This window comes from Typopeltis vanoorti, chromosome 13 (genome assembly GCF_054136105.1).
Source record: "Typopeltis vanoorti isolate ZY-2024b chromosome 13, IOZ_Tvanoo_1.0, whole genome shotgun sequence".
In the NCBI taxonomy this organism is placed as follows: Eukaryota; Metazoa; Arthropoda; class Arachnida; order Uropygi; family Thelyphonidae; genus Typopeltis; species Typopeltis vanoorti.
Window position 1 is genome coordinate 51,677,820 of NC_143561.1, and position 19,394 is coordinate 51,697,213.

General features: G+C 37.6%; 1 protein-coding gene and 1 non-coding gene across 5 annotated transcripts in view; both read left to right on the forward strand.

Annotated features, from left to right (window-relative positions):
- Positions 1–19,394, forward strand: part of LOC150100148 (putative polypeptide N-acetylgalactosaminyltransferase 9) — a 187,151-nt gene that overhangs the window by 51,883 nt on the left and 115,874 nt on the right. For 3 of the 4 annotated variants that reach the window (XM_090402384.1, XM_090402386.1, XM_090402385.1), the window contains one exon: positions 17,049–17,215. The exons of the other annotated variant lie outside the window; for it this stretch is intronic. In XM_090402384.1, the coding sequence (XP_090258510.1) occupies positions 17,049–17,215 (167 nt within the window). The remainder of the gene's footprint in view (positions 1–17,048; positions 17,216–19,394) is intronic. 4 annotated transcript variants of the gene reach the window in all.
- Positions 2,007–2,129, forward strand: LOC150100150 (U6atac minor spliceosomal RNA). The gene has a single exon (XR_016549314.1). It is a non-coding gene; the product is annotated as a U6atac minor spliceosomal RNA (small nuclear RNA).

Consider the following 19,394-nt stretch of genomic DNA (forward strand, 5'->3'; position numbering starts at 1 on the left):
TTCATCAGCTTCGACTTTTGAAAATATGTCTTGGGAATAACCGTTTAAATAGTCATTTGTTATACCTAACTGCAAAGAAATTCATCTAGTTGATTTTTGTTGGCTTCTATAAAATGCTTCCTGGATTCGATCAATGTCTTCCTCGGAAGTGCTCGGTCTTCCCACTCCTTTTTGGTGCTGAACACTACCAGTGTCTTCAAATTGCTTTAACCAGTGATAGCTGGCCCATGACTATTTATGTACAAATTAAACAGCAATGGTCCCAGCACTGAACCTTGCGGCACACCAATAGTCACCTGTTTTCACCTCGATTCTGCCCCTCCATATACCACTTTTTGATATCTGCACAGCAGCCATCCTCTTATCCACTTAACTACTGTCATATCACATTGTCATGTCACGTTACTAATGTTATGGAAGGAGGAAAGGGGTATGGCAAGAGACATTTATGCAATTGCTCAGGTTGGAATTTATACAGTTGCTAAGTTTATATGGTTACCTGAAACAACATGTTATAGAGAAGAGCAGCGGGTTGAGATTGTTGGATCTGGGAATAGCATCAGAAGATATATCCACAACTAGGGTGGACACTGTCTCGAACTGGGGAGAGTGACTATGCAGTCTTCTTCTGGAAGTTGCTAAACATGTGGAATTGTCTGTAAAGAAAATGTTTATATTGAACTATAAATTTGATTAATTTGACAGAATTATCAGGAGACATCTGAGAGCAGTGCCTCAGAGAAGCTACAAGAAAAGAATATCAGTAGTACATGGGAAGGGGTCAGGGATTGCTGAAGAGAAGTAGTATCAGACTGCATATCCAAGGTCAAGAGGATAAACCAAGTAAGAAATAAGTAGATGAGTAGAAATAAAGCAAGAGTGGAAAAAAAAAAAAAATCACTGTTTAGGTAATATAAGAAAAAGGGTGATCAGCATAGTCATGAGCAGTACAGAATGCAAGCAAGAAGTGGTGGGGGGTGACTAGCATGGTAAGAAAGGCTAAATTGGATTATTAGAGAAAGTCTGCTAAGAAGACCAAAATAAATCTAAAAGTGAACTAAAAGAGTTTTTTTCATTATGTAGCAAGTAAGAGGAAAAATGGGTATGGTAGAATGGCTTTAGCCAATGCTAAAGCCATTCTACCCAGTCAAAAAAAAAAAAAAAAAAAGAAAAGCTAAGTTGCTGAGTGATCATTTTGCAAATATATATCATCCGGATGGAGATTTTGTAGTTGTTGATGGGACAGAGATGCATATCAAAATTGAGATATATGAACAGGAGGTGTTGAGCATATTAAAAAAACCTATCAGTGTGAATGCAGCAGTCAGACTGGATGTCACGTGAGCTTGTGTACTTCCTGAATGTGCAAGGAAATTTGAGTTGCTGCTGATGAAGTTGATCAATAGAAGTCTCAGCTCTGGCATGATTCCAGGGTAGTGGGAAGATGGTAAGATAGTTAGAGTGCATAAAGGTGGTGGCTCCAAGGTAGAGGTAGCAAAGTACAGACCAATTAACAAGAGCGGCTGACATATTGGAAAGTTGCATTATTCTGTAGTTGGAAAGACGGCTTTGTAAAGAGTTGGTCCTGTCTTAGTAATTTATTCACATTTTATTTTAAAGTGATGGCAGATTAGATAAAGGAAATGGCTACACTATTATACCGGTGGAAATCTATTACAAAAGTTGGAGCAAATGGGGAGGGATATGAAGCTACTACCATGATGTGACTCATGGTGAACTACAAGTGTAACATGTAGTGAGGACCCTATCCCTTCCGCATATTGTTGTAAGTATTCATGGCTATTTGTAAATTCACGGGCCCAGTTTGTCTGTTCTGAGTTTCCGGATGAAAAATCCCTCTACTTTCGTATGAAACTTGCTAATTCTCCTTTAGTTGAAAGAGACCAGATAAAGGTTCCTCACTTTATAGATGGGAATCGAACCCAGGTCTTTCCGACCAAAGGGTCAGAAAGACCTGGGTTCGAAGACAACACATATGTCTATATGTGTTGTATCAAAGGAGAGAAGGTTAGCACTCCCCCTTGATAAGGATGGACTGGCCTCTGGGCCTAATACATATAAGGTTAAGGCATTGCCGCTTACTTCGCAGCACTTAACCAATTTTTTAGGAGTTGCTGCTAGAGGGATTCGTAGTGTTCGTTGAGAGCTCCGGATAAGATAAGTGTTATTTTAAGTTATCATTGACAGATTTACTTGAATATTATGTAGTTTTGTTTGCTTTGCATATCTTAGTGTGTCTGTTTGTGTGTTTTTGGTGTTTCAATTATTAATTTGATAAAGTATGATAGAAGTGAGTATGGCTCCCGTAAGAAGGAAAATGGTGGCTAGTAATAATGGTTCGCCATCTTTATTCAATAACTATAATATAAAGGAGATTATTCAGTGTACTATCTGCGAAATGTACTTTGCGAAGTGCGGTTGGTGTATGGTTAGATGATAATAAAGGAGTGAATGTGTGTAGAAAATGAGGAATTAAAGTGTATTTCAGATCATGAGTGTGATATTTTTTGTCAAACTTCAGAATGAAGAAAATAGTGATATGACAAGAAATGGCGAGGTTGTACCAGAGAACTGTGAGGGCGTGAATGTAGAAAGTGTGAATGATGGTATTAATACAGAGCAAATTAATGGTTTAACAGAAAATAAAAAAGATGAGATAGATGCTATGAATGAGATCGCGTTGTTGAGTGGAGCGACACAAAAAGCAAAGCGGCAGCTAGAGCGTATGAACAAACATCTACTGAGTATACCAGCCAATAATAAAAAGTATGATAGGAAAAATACGAGTATGAGTGTGAACTTAAACAAAATGAAGGAGAGAGTGCTGTATGGAGATTCGTTAGTACGAGGTGTGTTAGTAGAGGATTTGACAAAATTGTACCAATCTGGTGCGACCATTATGGACGTAACTGAGTCTATTAGAGAGCAAAAGGAAAGGGTGAAAGAAATGATTATTGTGGCAGGTATACGAATGATTTGAAAGGAGATAAAATGGAAATGATAGAGGACCTGAATGAATGGTTTGAGGTAGCAAAAGAAAAGAGTGAGAGAGTTAGGATGATTAGTCTTTTGCCGCGGTATGACAGTGAATTAGGGTAGGACTAGGGGCCATACATGGAAGCTGGGCAAGGATGGGGTTAGCAGGGGTGTTAGAGCTAAGTTTTTTATTTGGAGAGTGGTGAATGAGTAGAATAAGCTGCCAGAGTCTGTTGTGGGTGCTACGACCGTGAATGAGTTCAAGGCGAGGTATGATAGATACTGTGTGAATGTCGAATTTGATGTTAAGGCCTCCCTCAATGAGTCTGTAGACTCCTTGGAGTTGCCCGGAATAATAATAATAATATACAGACTGAGCTACGGAGGCTATGGTGGAGGGAATCTATGAGAATGAGGGTAACTAGGAGATTATGTAAAGATTCAGTGCTAAGCCAACTACCGTTAAATTTGTGTATCAGTGGTATAGAGAAAGATTAAAACACACACACACACACACTAGCACCTTTATTTCCATCATAGGTGAGGTTGTTTAGCCCTATCTAATCTTTGGAGACTGAAAGGACGCTTCAATCTCCATTGATGGACAATTAGAGATAGATGGCACAAGATTATCACTAATTATAAATGGGAAAGACTTCGGGAGGATATTTAGTTTTTTGCTGATGATGCAAAGCTATAATTGATATAGATGAAGTAGATATCCTGCATGATGATTTAAATAAATTTGCATTGTGGACACAAGAAAATGATTGTCAATTCAATGTTGCAAAATGTAAAGTTATGCACTTAGGGTTGAGAAGGTTAAATATGGTGTATCATATTGATGGTACTGGATTGCAGGTAATTGATAAAGTTGGGACTTGGGGATAATGGTGGACAGATAGTTGAAGTTTGGAAGTTATAATATTATTATTACTTGACACATCCAGGGAGTCCAAGGACTCATTGCGGGAGGGCACTCTACTTTGCCTTGCTAAATACATCTCACCCTTTCTACCACTACTTAATTCTCCTACTATGACTCCACTATTACTACTACCATCAACACATCCCCCCCCCCATCATCATCAACAGTATTTTTTTAATTTTTTTATCTGTAAATTGCATGTGTTCTGAAGGCCCAAATGGCTGTACGCGGGATAAAAAAAACCCAAGTTTCTGTGAGGGAAAAATCTTGCTACCCCCTGTATGAGATCAGCTAACTCACCTTCAATTGAAAAAAGCCCATATAAGGATTCCTATCTTCACGACGAGAATTGAACCCAGGTCTTTTCCAGTCGAAGAGCACAGTGTTACTCTGTTTCCAGTTGCCCTACGGTGTTGATAAAATAGCTCAAAGGATCACTTGGATGTTGAATAACACGCTAACAAGTAAAGATAGGGAAATTTTTATCCCTGTTTGTAATGCCATGTTTCGGTCGCATCTTGACTACTGTGCACAGTTATGGTCACCTGGATTTATTGGGGATCAGTAGGTGGTGGAGATAATTCAGAGATGAGTGACTATATTGGTGACAGGTCTGTAGAATGCTCTATATGAGAATAGGTTGAAGGTGTGTGGGTGACAAAATTTAGTTATTAGGTGAGGCGACATGATAGAAACTTATAAGTTAAAAGGGTTTTATAAGACTGACACAAAGGAAATTTTCCAATACATGACCAATAAAGAGAAAGATCTAGAGGTATCCCCTGGAAGTTGTATAAGAGGATGATTATTTACAGTGAAAGAATTAGATTTCTTGCATGGAGAGTACTGAATGAGTGGAAGGATTGCCAGAATTAGTTGTGAGTTCCCTGACAGTGAATGAGTTTAAGGAGAGGTATGATCGGTTTTGTGTGTATAAAAATTAGTGTGGGTCTCTGAACTCCATGGAGATATCTTATACTACTACTACTACTACTAATAATGTTATGAGTCCTTGGACTCTTTGGAGGTTGTTCGTAGTAGTAGAAGTAATACACATACTCATATATATATATATATATATATAGTTACGGCTTGTCTTAAACTGTTTAATTCAGATATTCATTTTTAATTCGAGGACTCACCTCGATTTCAGTTTTTAATTTTGTAACTTAAACTTGAAAAATATTGAACTTTTTCAAAGACGTTTCCATGCTAATAAAGAACTGTAGTATTGTTTACACAATGAGGGATGATTTTACTTTCATTTTGTTGCCATGTTATTTACTGACTCGGGCAGCAGTGCGCTTATACAAGAAGTTTGTATTTCCGAAAAAGAAATTGATATAGTGAGAGATTAATACAACAGCTGTTGCATTAATCAGAACATAAACATTCTGAAAGTTGAAGAAATATGGTCTAAAAGAAAGGATGTTTCTTAAGCCCAAAAAGTGGGAAAAAGCATTATGAGGGAAACAAAAAAAGTTCTCCTTAAATTAAAAGATGAAGTTCTTTCAAAGGAAGTAATGTAGCTAAGTATAAGGTTATGCATTTTGGGGTGAAAACATTATCAGCAGTATACCATTGGTGGAACTGTACTCCAGTAAATTGACGAAGCTAGAGACGCACGCGTGTGTGTGTGTGGGGGGGGACAGGGAGTTGAAGTTTAGTGGGCCCATAGCAAAAGCGGCTAAATCAGCTCACTTGGTCACTGAAGAATACTTGGATGAGCAGAGACAAACAGGTTATTATTCCTCTTTATCAAGCCTTGATAAAACCCCCATCTTGACTACTGTGTGTAGATCTGGGTGCCAGGGTTTCTTGGTGATGGGGAGGAGGTAGAGGATCCAAAGGCAAGTGACCAAGATGGTAGCTGTCTATGGAATGAACCTTATGAGAACAGGTTGAAGATTTGTGGGTTACAAAAACTGGTCAGTAGGCAGAAAAGGGATGATATTATTGAGACATTCAAATTACTTAAGGTTTTTTTACAAGATTAATTCAGAGGAAATTTTTCAGAACAGGTGTGGTGGTGGTGGGAGAACTAGGGGCCATCCATGGAAACTGAGCAAGAGTGTAGTTAAATAGGATGTTAGAACTATGTTTTTTACTTGGAGAGTAGTGAATGAATGGAATAAGCTGCCAGAGTCTGTTGTGGATGCCATGCCTATGAATGAGTTCAAAGCAAAAGATGATAGATACTGTGCCAATGCTGAATACTTTTTGATATGATGTTCAAGGCCTCCCTTGATGAGTCTAAGAACTCCTTGTTTTGCCCGTAATAATAGAAATAATAATAATAAAATATCATTGGAATGTAAATAAGAGATAAGAAGAATTAAATAGTTCTCCTGAAGTAAGGATAATTCTTAAGTAGCAAACATATTCTAATTAAATGCTGTAAACTCAAAAGCGATGACCTTTTTGTGTTCAAGGATAAGGAAGTTTCTATTAAAAAATTAAATTAGCTTTGTGTTTTAAGGAGCAGAAGAGGAACTGATATGTTAAAGAAGATGAAAGAAGAATATGTTTTTTTCTTAAGAAGGGTTGTGTGCAAATTAATTTTTTTTTGTTTTGTTTTCAAAAGTATGAGTTCTCCCACCACCACATTATATTTGACTAGCCACTATTAAGAGAGGAAGAAACAATGCTTAATAAATTTGAAGTTAACTGCCTTTGTCTGTTCATATTCATCAAATACTGTGATCTTGAAAACAAGAAATCTTGTGTAGTGTTTATGTTCTTTAAGTCTGATATTAAGTTTCTGGGCTCCTTTTCTCTTTAGAACATAAGTTTTACTTATAATGTTAATTTGTATATAGCCCTTGCAAAATCTAAACATTTTACTGTATGAGGCCCTGTTACAGCTATGTAATACCTAAATTTACACCATTATTATTTGTTTGTAAATAAAGATATTATTTTTGAATTTCTTTGTCTCTCACTCAATCTCTTAACTTATTTTATAATAATATCCCTGATCTGAATCTCTCTTATTAACAGAAAAGTTAATAAACCACTGTGATATACCAGAGACTGACAATAAATTGTGTTAGGGAATGAGGAATTCTCTAAACAGAACCATCACTTCAGCCAGCCTGGTTGGCCAAGTGGTTAGCATATCTGTTGTCCAGCCAAGAGGTTGTGGGTTTTAATCCCATCAAGGGCATGGATGTTTGTGATTGTCCTACTAACCAATTACCATATGTACTACTATGACCTTTGATGTCTTTGTGCCATAAAAATCCAAATCAAATCTTCACTTCATTTCAAGGTTCCACCTCCTCATTTCCATAATCTGGTGTGATGATCTTGCAACTTTAGCAAGTGACCCTTTAATTTTGAGTCCCACTCTGTCACCATTCCCAGATCTCTCTACTTTCATCCAGACCTTGTCTGTCAGATTTCAAAATTTTACACTTCTTTGCCAAATTGATCTAGTTGCTGCACTCATTGCTTACTCATACAGTATTCATATCCCCCTTTCATAATTCTCCCCAACTTGGCATCATCTCTACAACAATAATGGTTCCAAAACCTTTGGGGCACACCTTCCTGTTCTCAAAATTCTCCTGTTTCAGCATACTGTATGTCTATACATAACTTGCTGATAGCTGTCTAATCTAGTATTTAACTCCATTTGTTCCAGTTTAGTTATTACCAAGTTGTGTGGTAATCTGTCAAAGGGCTTTGCAAAATCTGTAGCATATATGATGCATATACCACTGTATATACATCGCCTATGCCAATACATTGATCTTCTTGTTGTAAACATAAGTAAATTAGTACAAACATGTCCTCCCTTGTATGTGTGTGTGACATCATGAGAAGCTTGAATGTAGAGGGAATGAGAAAGGGGTCATCTGATGATGAGCATGTAAGAGGTGTATGAGGAATTAGGTAATCAGTGTTAATAAGTCAATAAACTTAATGATAATATTACCACTTGCCTTAAGGAAATGTTCCAGTATGTTAATAGCAGTCTTGGCATACCTGTTTAACAAGAGTTTCACAACAGTTTAAGTCTCAAAGGTATGAAAAGAAAGTAAAATTGTTCTGCTTTACAAAGGGGAAGATAAGAAGAGAAGTTGGAAAGAGTCCAAAGGCGACTGACTAAGGTAGTTTCTGACCTCTGGAATGTTGAGTATGAGGAAAGATTGAGAAGATGTAATTTGCAGTCTGGTGGAGAGAAGGAAGAGGGGAGATATGATAGAGACCTACAAGTTGGTAAGGGGTTGTTATAAGATCAATGGTGGAGAAGTTCTACAGAAAATAGTGGGAGATCAGGGGAGAACCAGAGGTCATCCCTGGAAACTGTATAAAGAGGGTGTGAGTAGGGGAGTGAGAGGCAGGTTTTTTTCATGTAGAGTTGTGACTGATTGGAATGCCTTGCCTGAGAGTGTGGTGACTGCAAGGAGTTTGAGTGTGTTTAAGACACGGTATGATGAGATGTGTGTGTGTCATAAAAGGACCTCCCAGATGAGTCTTTGACTCCATGAGGTCTTGGGAAATAATAATAATAATAATAATAAGACTGAGACAACACAGATTACAGGTCAGTCTGTGTGTTTGCAGTTGTTGTTAAGGTGTTGGAGAAATTAGTGAGAGTTAAGATACAGAACTGCTTTAATAATAGCAGTGTTCTCTATGAAGATGTCAACATGGATTTGCTAAAGGGAGGCCATTAATAACATCTTATCATAATCATTCTTTCTTTTATTTGTCATTTATTGAAATAACTCAAGACTTTTCTGAGCCTGAATTGTTAATTTCTGCTCATACTGCACTTTTGCTGTCCTTACCAAGTTCTTGACCTACGCTTTGTACCCTTCATGTAACTGATTATTATTGTATATAACTTGTACTGTCTGTACAGTGCTTTATTTTTCTTCTTCCGTATTACATGCTTAATCATTCACCCACTTCACACCTACTTTACTCAGCCATTTGACATTTGCAATACATTCACACATTGCCACTATTAATCTCAATCAATGAGACAGCACTCTTCGCCTTTCTACTTAATGCCTCGTTTAACATACTATAGCATCAGTTGTCTTCTGGAGCTTTCCTTATATGTGTAATTACACATATACTACCACCACCACCTCATGATCTCTCTCTTGTCACCTGAAGGGGAGATGCAGCATGCCATTCACAATCACGTCATCTGATAATATGATAAAATCCAAGACTCTCAATCCTTGTGTACTCTCCATTACATACTGCCTATGATAGTTATCCTTCAAGAATGCAAGAAATTCATTTTCCTTATTCCCAGATGCTGTATCTTTATTCCAGTCTTATTACATATTAAAATCTTCCACAATGATAACCCTTCCCTTTTTCACTAACCCAAGTTGCCTATACATTTCTTCATCATCACCCTCTCCATTCCCTGACCTATAACAACATCCAACTAAATATCTCTTTTCATCATCCTCCACGCCTCAAAACTACTGCCACTGTTTCCTCCATACAGCTCCAACTTGTGCTGATATAATTTGCTATTATCAACAGCTCCCCTCATTTTGTGTCATTCCTATCTTTACGAAAAACATTGTAACCATTCATATTTATTTTTGTCAGGATATCATCCTTATCCTAGCATGTTTCACTTATTCTAATAATTTTGGGCTGAATAAACAGTACTTCATTCCTATCTTTATGAAAAACATTGTAACCATTCATATTTATTTTTGTCAGGATATCATTCTTATCCAAGCATGTTTCACTTATTCTAATAATTTTGGGCTGAATAAACATAATTTGTGAAATAATTTTCTCTTTTACTTCTAATGTCCTCCTAGCATTCATAAATGAACACAGCAATCCATTTTTAGGTCTATAGCCAGTCCTGCCTATGATGTTGCTCAGCTGTTGTTTCTCCACACCTCTCCATTCCCACTCACCTTTTTCAACACTTACCCTATATATCTCCTGAGAACTCAACTATTTCCTTTACATCTCTTACAGTCCAGGCTATCCCATTCCTATGCTGATAATCTCTATATACATATTCACTACTGCTTCCAACACTTATGCTGCATCTCCCTATCCACCTAGAATCCATCTTGCATTCCTGTTTTCAAATCCTCACTTACTACTGTTCTCTCCATTCACAAACACTTTGGCCTTCCCTATTCCACTCTGTTGATATTACTCAACACACACTTGCTTCTAGCAACAGTCAGATGACTCACACCAGCCAGATGACTCAGAACAGATCCATTTAAATGCAATCCATCACTTTTGTACAATGCCATTCTTCTCTCAAATGCATCGAACACATCAACAAACTGCACCCCTTTCTTCTGACACATCTTTGCCAATACACGATTTATGATTCTTGTTTGCTGACTCATCATTATTATACCTCGGCAATACACTGACAACCTTTCCTACTATGCTGTTGTCTTTCACTCTCCTTATTTAACTCCTAATACTTATTTAACTTCTAATACATTTACTGATATCTTGCAGTCCATCAAAATATCATACTTCTTACAGATTCATACCTTGTTATTTTGCTTGTTTGGTCTCCCCCCCCCACACACACATGCACATGCATGCACGCACTTTCTCCACATATTTACTCACATATGTATATGCCACTCATGACAGCAAATCATTCTTGAAAAAGCTATGTTACTAACTACATATGATTTTTGCACTGTGCAACCAACTCCACAAATCTTCATATCATCATCCTTTACAAAACATAGGTGTTATCAAAAGCCTTGTGCTCTGAGCACACAGAATTTGTTCTTCTGAATCTTTTCTATTAGAAGAATTAAATAAAATAAAATTTACTTTGTTACTTAATAAATAGAGTGAGATCTTGATACAGAAAATATTTAATAATTATCATTCCTCTTTCAGACTGCAATCTGATGCTATAAGGATCAGCATACCCAGCTTTAAATGAACACCTGAGCAAATAGCAAGGAGGACTCTTTGAGATATAATTTGTATGTCATCTTCAAATCAGCCTGGAAGTTGTCATTTTTCTTACTGCCTATCAAAGATAAATTATTGCCTCTATCTTTGCCTGGTGTTTATCATATACGCTGTTCTTGTCACATTTTTGCTACTTTGGACAGATTGGCTGTTTTGCTACTATTAGAATTTCTTTATGTGGTTCTTGCCCACAAAAGGTTATTAGTAAATCTATAGTACATTGTACTGTGGGTGGGCTTTTTTTTTCATTTTTATCAATTTTATATATATATTTTTTTGTAAGAGCAAAGAGAGTGAGCTTGCTAAAGGAGCTCTAATATGGCCAGATTTTTTTTTTACATTGATGATTGAGATATAGAGATATACAGAACATTATATTCACAGCTGGTGAATATAATGTTCTGTATGTGTCTTCCTTAAAAAAAAAAAAAAACAGAGAGAGAGAGAAATGGAAACCTCCATTAGAATAAAGAGGTCTACAAGAAACATTATTATTGTTATTGATATTATTATTGGTAGTAGTAGTATTATCTGCCCTCCATGGAGACAAAGTCTAATAATGGGAAGTTCAATGCTTTTTGTACCCTGTCTTAAAATTATTCACTGTATTCACACTCAGGTAACGCATTCCACTCACCTTTCACTCTGTGTGGAAAAAAAAAAAGGAACCTGTATTTTATTTTTATATGAGTGATCTAGTTCAATGTTTCAGAGGAGATATTCAGTTGTTTGCTGATGATGCTAAATTAGGAAGATCAATGTCAGGAAATTCTGACATGTTGTTAAAAGATGATTTGAATTGGTGCTTTGGGCTGAAAAATAGGAATGCCATTTCAGTGTTGCAGCATAACATCATGCAATTTAGTCAGAGAAGACGGAGAAGTATATCACGTTCAAAGAACTTTTCTCTAAAAGGTGGTGGAGATCAGGGCTCTCAGGATCTTAGTGTATAGGGAACTAAAGTTCAGGGAACACATCACAAAAGTTTCAAGGTTACCAAAATTGCTGCCATAATGTAAAGAACCTTGACAAATAGGGATAAGGAGGTGCTAGTTCCACTGTATAAGGTGCTAATCAGGCCATATGGATTTCTTTGCACAGAGATGGTCCAGTTATATGAGTGATAAGGAAATAAGTTCAGAGGCAAACAACTAAGATTGTCTCAGGACTAGAATGGGAATATCATCTTCAGAGCTTAAATTTAGGGTACAAGAGGTGATGTGATTGAGACATATGAGTGAGTGAGAGGAACATATCAGATAATTATTATTATTAATATCTGACGTCCATGGAGTCAGACTCATTGTGGGAGATACACAAAGCTCATCCAACTGTGCGTAAACTGATTCAGTGTGTCTACATTTACAACACAATCAAGCAATGAATTCCACTCACCAACCACTCTCCATTTAAAGAATATACTCCTCACTCCTTTGCTCACACTTCCTTATAGAGTTTTTCAGGGATAGCCTCTTGTTCTATCTCCCCTCTTCCATTCTATGAAAAATATCTTTCATATCAACCTGATAAAACCCTTAACTAACTTGTATATCTCAGTCATATCCAGTGGTGAGCTATAGAAATTTTAACAAAGGGCTCGCATCGTCGAGGGAAAAAAAACAAAAACGTATTTCAAACAAAAACTTTTATTAATACAGCTTATGTACAAATTCCAATCAAAAAAGTATGAGAGGACAACAACCTCCAAAGGCTATAATTTTTAAACAAATATTTCATGATCTAAACATGAAATATTTGCACACAATCAACTGTGTTAATTTATCTTACATAAGGAAAACATTTTTTAACTATCAAAATATAATAAGAATGAAATCTTTTATAATCTTTTATAAAACATTTGATTGGCTACTGGTTTTACCATATGATGGAATACCAGAAGGGAGAAGGGTAAAGATAGCACATGTGCTTATTTTATTTTCAAGCTTGGGTGCATTCGTTATAGAAGAGTTGAAACAATAATTCCAAATAATCTATACATTGCCGAATAGACTAATTTTTGTTAGGTTACGGTATGAGGCCGTCGCTTAAATATATTTCAAATAAAAAATTTTTTTTGAAAAAATAAAAAAGTAAAACAAGAAGAACAAGGGGCTCGCAAATTTGAGAAAAAAAATTTAACAAAGGGCTCGCCAGAGCCCCCACAAGCCCCTTATAGCTCACCACTGGTCACATCCCTCGTCCTCTTCCTATTCACAAGGTTTTGCAATTTACATTCTCTTAATCTGTTCCTCATACTCCACATTCCAAAGACCAGTGACTACCTTTATGACTCTTCTCTGCATCCTTTCTAACATATCCTCTTCCATGAAAACTAGTGACCAAATCTGTGCACAGTAATCCACATGAAACCTGATCAAGGCCTTATACAATGGCATAAAATCTCTTTATTTTTGCATGTCAAGGTCCTCAGCATCATTGCTATTATTCAGTGTGATGTCTTCACAACTTGTGCAGTGTGGCCCCTAAATTTCAGGTCCTTGTTCACCACCACTTCCAGATCTCTCATCTCCTTTACCTCCTTTAAAGTTTCCCCACCAAGTGTATACTTTACATCCCATTGTTGCCTACCAAATTTCAAAACACTACACTTTGCAACAATGAACTGGTAGTTCCACTTATCTGCCATTCATGCAATCTATTCTAATCCTCATTATTCTAATGCAAATTTGGGGAGAGCAATAGAGTCAAGCAGATGTATGGCTCTCCCCAAATTTGCATCATCTGCAAACAGCTGGTGATACAAGTTTAATTGATGATATGTATGTCACCAGTATATCATCAGTTTTGGAACAATGGTCACAAAACTGAATCCTGCAGCACACCACTAGTGATCTTTCTCTTTCGGGATACTGCACATCGGCCCTTCAGAACACACACAATTTACAGACATAGAATACTAGTTCTAGTGGAGGTGGGTGGTAGATGGCGTTGATGGAGATGATTCGTAGTAGAGGTTCGGTAGTGGTTGAGACAGTTGTAGGTGTCCTCCCGCGATGAGTCTTCGGACTCCTTGGAAGTGTCAGGAATAATAATAATAATATACAACTTTCTGATATCTATCTGACAGCCAGTCATTGATCGAACTCAGAAATCTGTTATCTAATCCCATCCATTACAATTTATTTAACTGCTTGTCGTGTGGCAGTATATCAAAAGCATTTGCAAAATCTAAGTATACCTCTGTATACACAATGTGCCTGTGAAGTAATGAGATTGATTTTTTACAGGACAGCCCTTTGAATTAAAAGTAACAAACATGTTTATAGAGTACAACACTAGAGTGTGTTGTAATTGCAGGTGAAACTTTTAAGTTGGATGGTGCGCAGTTTTTGTGTGGCAACCATTGAGGTAAGAGCGTGCAAGCAGAGCATGTCAGGAGTTGTGGATGGAGTAAAGAGCTGTGATAAAATTTCCAGTAAATTAGGAAAAACTACTACAGAAGTGTACGAAGCCTTAAAAAACTTAAAGTCAATGACGAGCCCTGCACATGTGTTTCACTGGTTTTCAACGTTTAAAGAGGGTAGGGAGTCCATGGAGGATGAACCACACTTGGACAGCTAATTTCTGCATGAACAAATGAAAATGTGGTGGAAACTGTTTCCTATGACAGGTGAATAACTGCTCGTTGCTTGCTGTCAGTAAGGAAATGGCCAGATTAATCTTAGAAAGATTTGTACAAGAGGAAGATTTTGTTCGAGGTTTCTGCTGCACATGTTGACACAAGAACAGAGAGAGCAACTGATTGCATGTTGTCAAAATTTCATCCATGCAATCGATCAAGATCACGATGTGTTGCAAAGAATTGTCACTGGCGATAAAAGTTGGTGTTCTGGCTTCAGATGACGTGTGCCTTCGAACACCGTATGGCAGATGTAAACATTTTGTGGAGTTGCAGGGTGATTATTTTGAATCTGCATAATTTACAATTCAAAATATGGGCCTTTGTTTTGATATAGTTGTTGTCTCATTACTTAACAGTCACTCTGTGTATGCATCTCCCTTGTCCTAGACATTTGTCACCTTGCTTCAGTACATAGTACATAAGTCAGCAAAATATAATTGCCCTTTAACAAACTCATTCTGATAACCACAGCGTATACTGCTGTTATCAACCCATTTCTGTATATTACTTTTCACCAATCTCTCCGGTACCTTCACCACAACTCCAGATACTTCCAACATCTATTTTTCCTATGCAATGTCTCACCATCCACCTGGACTCCTCCCATTTCCCTGTTCGTCTTGCATTCCTATTCTCTTTTCATCTCTCACACTCCTACTGTTTCCATTGCCAAGCGCTTCTGTCTCTTCAGTACCACTCTCCTGATTTTTCACTTCATTTCTTACTTCTGATCGCTTGCATCACACGTTGCCCTTCTACCTAGCAACACTTTCTCTAGTGCACTCATTCCAAAGCCAGGGCTTACATGGGAATCATCGCATTTAGCATACAGGGTAATAGCAATTTGGGGAATGAGAGCATCTCTGGAACTGTACAATGGTCATATTAGTGAGAAAGTGAACAGGAGATTTTTTTTTTTTTTGAATAGTAAATCAATGGAAAACACATTGTCAGAATGTATGGTAAATGTGCCACTCTTCTGTGCCTCCTCTTCCTCCTGCACATCCATCTGCATGACCTTTTTTTTCCCACACACTCTTCCTCTCTCCTCATCCCATGACCAAACCATTTCAACCTTGCCTCCTGTATCTTTGCTCCTAACTTTCACCGCAACTTTGTAACTTTCACCGTTCCCCTTACATAGTCATTTCTCAGACGATCCTTTCTGGTCACACCACACATCCACCTAAGCATTCTCATCTCTGCTACCTACATCCTGCTGATGTTATTTTTCCTCAGGGCCACAGTTTCCATAACATACATCACATACATCACTTGGTCTCACTATTGTTCTGTAGATTTTGCCTTTTAGATTGATTGGCATCCTCTTATCGCATAGCACTCCAGCCATCTCTCTCCAGTTTCTCCAGCCTGCTTGCTTGTATCCTGTATCCCACTTCCTTCTCAGCCTCACCATCCTCTTTCATTGTTAAACCTAAGTATCTAAAGTCATTGACTTTCCTGATGACATTTCCTTCAAGCTGCTGATCTGTCTCCTGGCTACCATCCACTTTGCAACACATATACTCTATCTTACTTCTGCTCAGTCTCATACCTCTCTCTCTTCCAGTACTTTCCTCCAACTTTCCAGTTTAGCTGGAAAGTTGGAGGAAAGTACTACTTCTCTTGATTCTGCACACGGCACGATGCCATCTGCATTCAACATAGTCCAAGGCGCATCTTCTCTCACTTCCTCCATCACAATATTAAATAGAAACGGAATTAATGCTGACCCTTGATGCAAGCCAACTGTCACTTGAAAACTTTCTGTCTCTCCCAGGCAGGTCTGAACTCTTGTCTTCACATTTCTGTACATCTCCTGCACCAGCCTAACATATTTCTCCGGTACCCTCTTCTCCCTCAGACACCTCCAGACTTCTTGCCTTGGCACTCTATCATACGCTTTTTCCAGATCAGTAAATACCAGATGTAGATCCCGTTGCTTCTCTCGAAACTTTTCCATCATCTGTTGTAACCCAAAGATAGCATCTGTCATCGATCGACCAGGCATGAAGCCAAATTGCTCCTTTGCAATTTCCGCCTCCTTCCTCAGTCTTCCATCAAGAATCCTCTCTAGGATTCTCATTGTGTGGGACATCAACTTTATTCATCTGTAATTCTTACAGTCTTGTGCATCCCCTTTACTCTTGTAGATGGGGACAAGAGTACTTTCCCTCCATTCCTGGGTATATTTTCCTGTTGACAAACTTCTATTAACAGGTCCCACAGCAGGTCAGTTCCTTCTTCCCCCCAGTGCCTTACATGCCTCCACTGGGATCCTGTCAGGGTCCATCCATTTTCCATTCTTCATCCTCTATGAAGAATGGAAAATCAGAGTATGATAGGTGTTATAGCCTGTGAATGTTTGACTTCCCACTATGAGTCTTCTGACTTCATGTAGGCCTTGGAAAATAATAATAATATTAAAGTCCAATTGATTAACAGTGAAAAAAAAAAAAGTCGAACATTTTAATTATAAATCTTTAGCTTTGTTTCTCTCTCTTTTTTTTTTTTCTCCTTTAGTTGCCAAGACAAAAAGTACCTATCATCTCTTTTAGCCACAAGTGTCATAATTTGTTTCCACAATGAAGCTTGGAGTACTCTAATTCGTACAATTCATAGTGTTTTGAACCATTCTCCACCTCACTTTTTAAAGGATATTATTTTAGTTGATGATTTTTCAACCTTTGGTGAGTAATAACTATAGATTATATACTCTATTATTCCACTGGTACTGAACATACTTAATATATAATTTAAATTTTATATAAATATACAAAATTTATATTTTTTAACCAGCTTGGTTGGCCAAGTGGTTAGCATATCTGCTCTCCAACCACCAGGCTGAAGGTTTGAATATATATGTGTGTGTATATATATATATATATATATATATATATATATATATATATATATACACACACAGGGTGTTCGGGATAAATTTGACAGTTTCGTAAGGAAAAAGAAAATCTTCTTTGTATCTATTAAATTTAATGAATTGACAAAAAAACATTACAGGCAGAGTTAATTACAATACTATCAACAAGATTTACTCAAAATAACCACCATTAGCATCAATCACAGCTTCAATTCTGCTTCGGAACCTCGAACAAGCTGATGCTACAGTCTCCCTGGGAAGGGCCGCAAAAACTGTTTTAATTTTATCCATTAACTGGGCTTTTGTATTACTGGAAGTGCGATTGGTGTCTTTTTCAACTGCGCCCCATACAAAATAATCCATGGGGTTAAGGTCTGGGGAGTTTGGAGGCCAAACATTTGGACTGGTGAAGTCGTAGAAATTTTCAGACAACCATTTTTGACTTTTCCCAGAGGTGTGGCAAGGGGCCGAATCCTGCTGCCATACATACGGCCTACCATTGGCTACCCTTGTTATCCAGGGCTTGACTACAGTTAGCAACTCCACGAACAAAGCCCGAATTCCAATGCCAGGGTTCTTCAACACCTGTTCCTGCAGATTTGCGAGGAATTCTGCTGTACGAACGCAATCAGATCGTCTGCTAGGGATCTTTCTTCTTGCTACATCCTCGTAGTCACCATTGCAAGTCTCTAGTTCATGCCTGATTGTTTTTACTGTATTCAGGGAGCATTGGGCAGCAGTCGTAATATCCTTATTTTGATGGCGGGCACGAATCATCATGATACAAGTTATTCTCTTCCATGATTCAGGTGGGTTCCAGCTATCCATCCTTTCTGACATCTTGTATATGAATGAAGAAGGGTCCAAACTTTTAAATGAAGAGAAGTGTGTGTTAATACATGTAACTTACGGAAAAATATAATTAATTATAAATATGTCAAATTTATCCCGAACACCCTGTATATATATAATTAAAAAAAAAACACATCTTTAACCCACCCACAGTACTAATGTACTGTAGGTTTACAGATCGTTCTTGGGTGGGAACCATATAAAAAAAATATCAGTTTGTGGAACTGGTAGTGACTCATTGATCTTATCTTATCCAATGGCTTTAGCAGGCCTTTAAATGCCCACAACCTACCATGCATGCTTGGATTTCATAACTGAAATACGAGGATAAGATGGTCAGTCCTATGCTTCTAAGTATTCATGACTGTAATCCATATGCATTCATGGGGCCAGTTTGCCTGTGGAAAAACCCCAGATAAACTGGGGAGAAAAACACTGCTGTCCATGCCCAAGACCAGCTAACTTGGCTATTTCCGAGAAAGATCCTTTATGCTCTTCACGTTGGTGATGGGAATTGAACCCAGGACACTCCTTTCCCAGGCATATGGTTGCAAAGCGCATAGCCACTCAGCTAACCACGTGGACAATGACTCATTGAGACATATCATTAAAAAATTGTGTATTTTGGGCAAGTACATTTTTTGCATGTCAAGTAGAGTTTTTTATAATTTGTTGAACTCTTTGCATAAAAAGGTCAGCTAAAGGAGAGGAAAGAGGAGACTGCCCATCACAAGTCAAACTTCTTGCTTGTAAATATATTATTCCACAGAAAAAAATTGGATGGAGATAGTGTTGAAATAAGTTAGTTATGCTGGTGGAAACAGGTCTTGATGGAGTCGTAACACATCATCTACGGCAACATTCATAAAGAGCAATACAATGTTGAGAATCTCAAGGATGTCAGTAGATGATATGTGTAAACTTATTATTTCTGGACAAAATGGGATGAATTTTTGATAAGATTCCAATAACTTTATGTGCTGTTCTAATAGATTAGCTAGATATTTAGATAAGGTTGGGGAGTTTATGTTATCTACAGTTGGTCTCAAGAGGATGTCAGGCTTAAAAATCTAAAATGCAAAAAGGCCTCCCTGTTTAACCAGTTAATATTTCTTAAAAGGCGTACCTCCCCTCTCTTC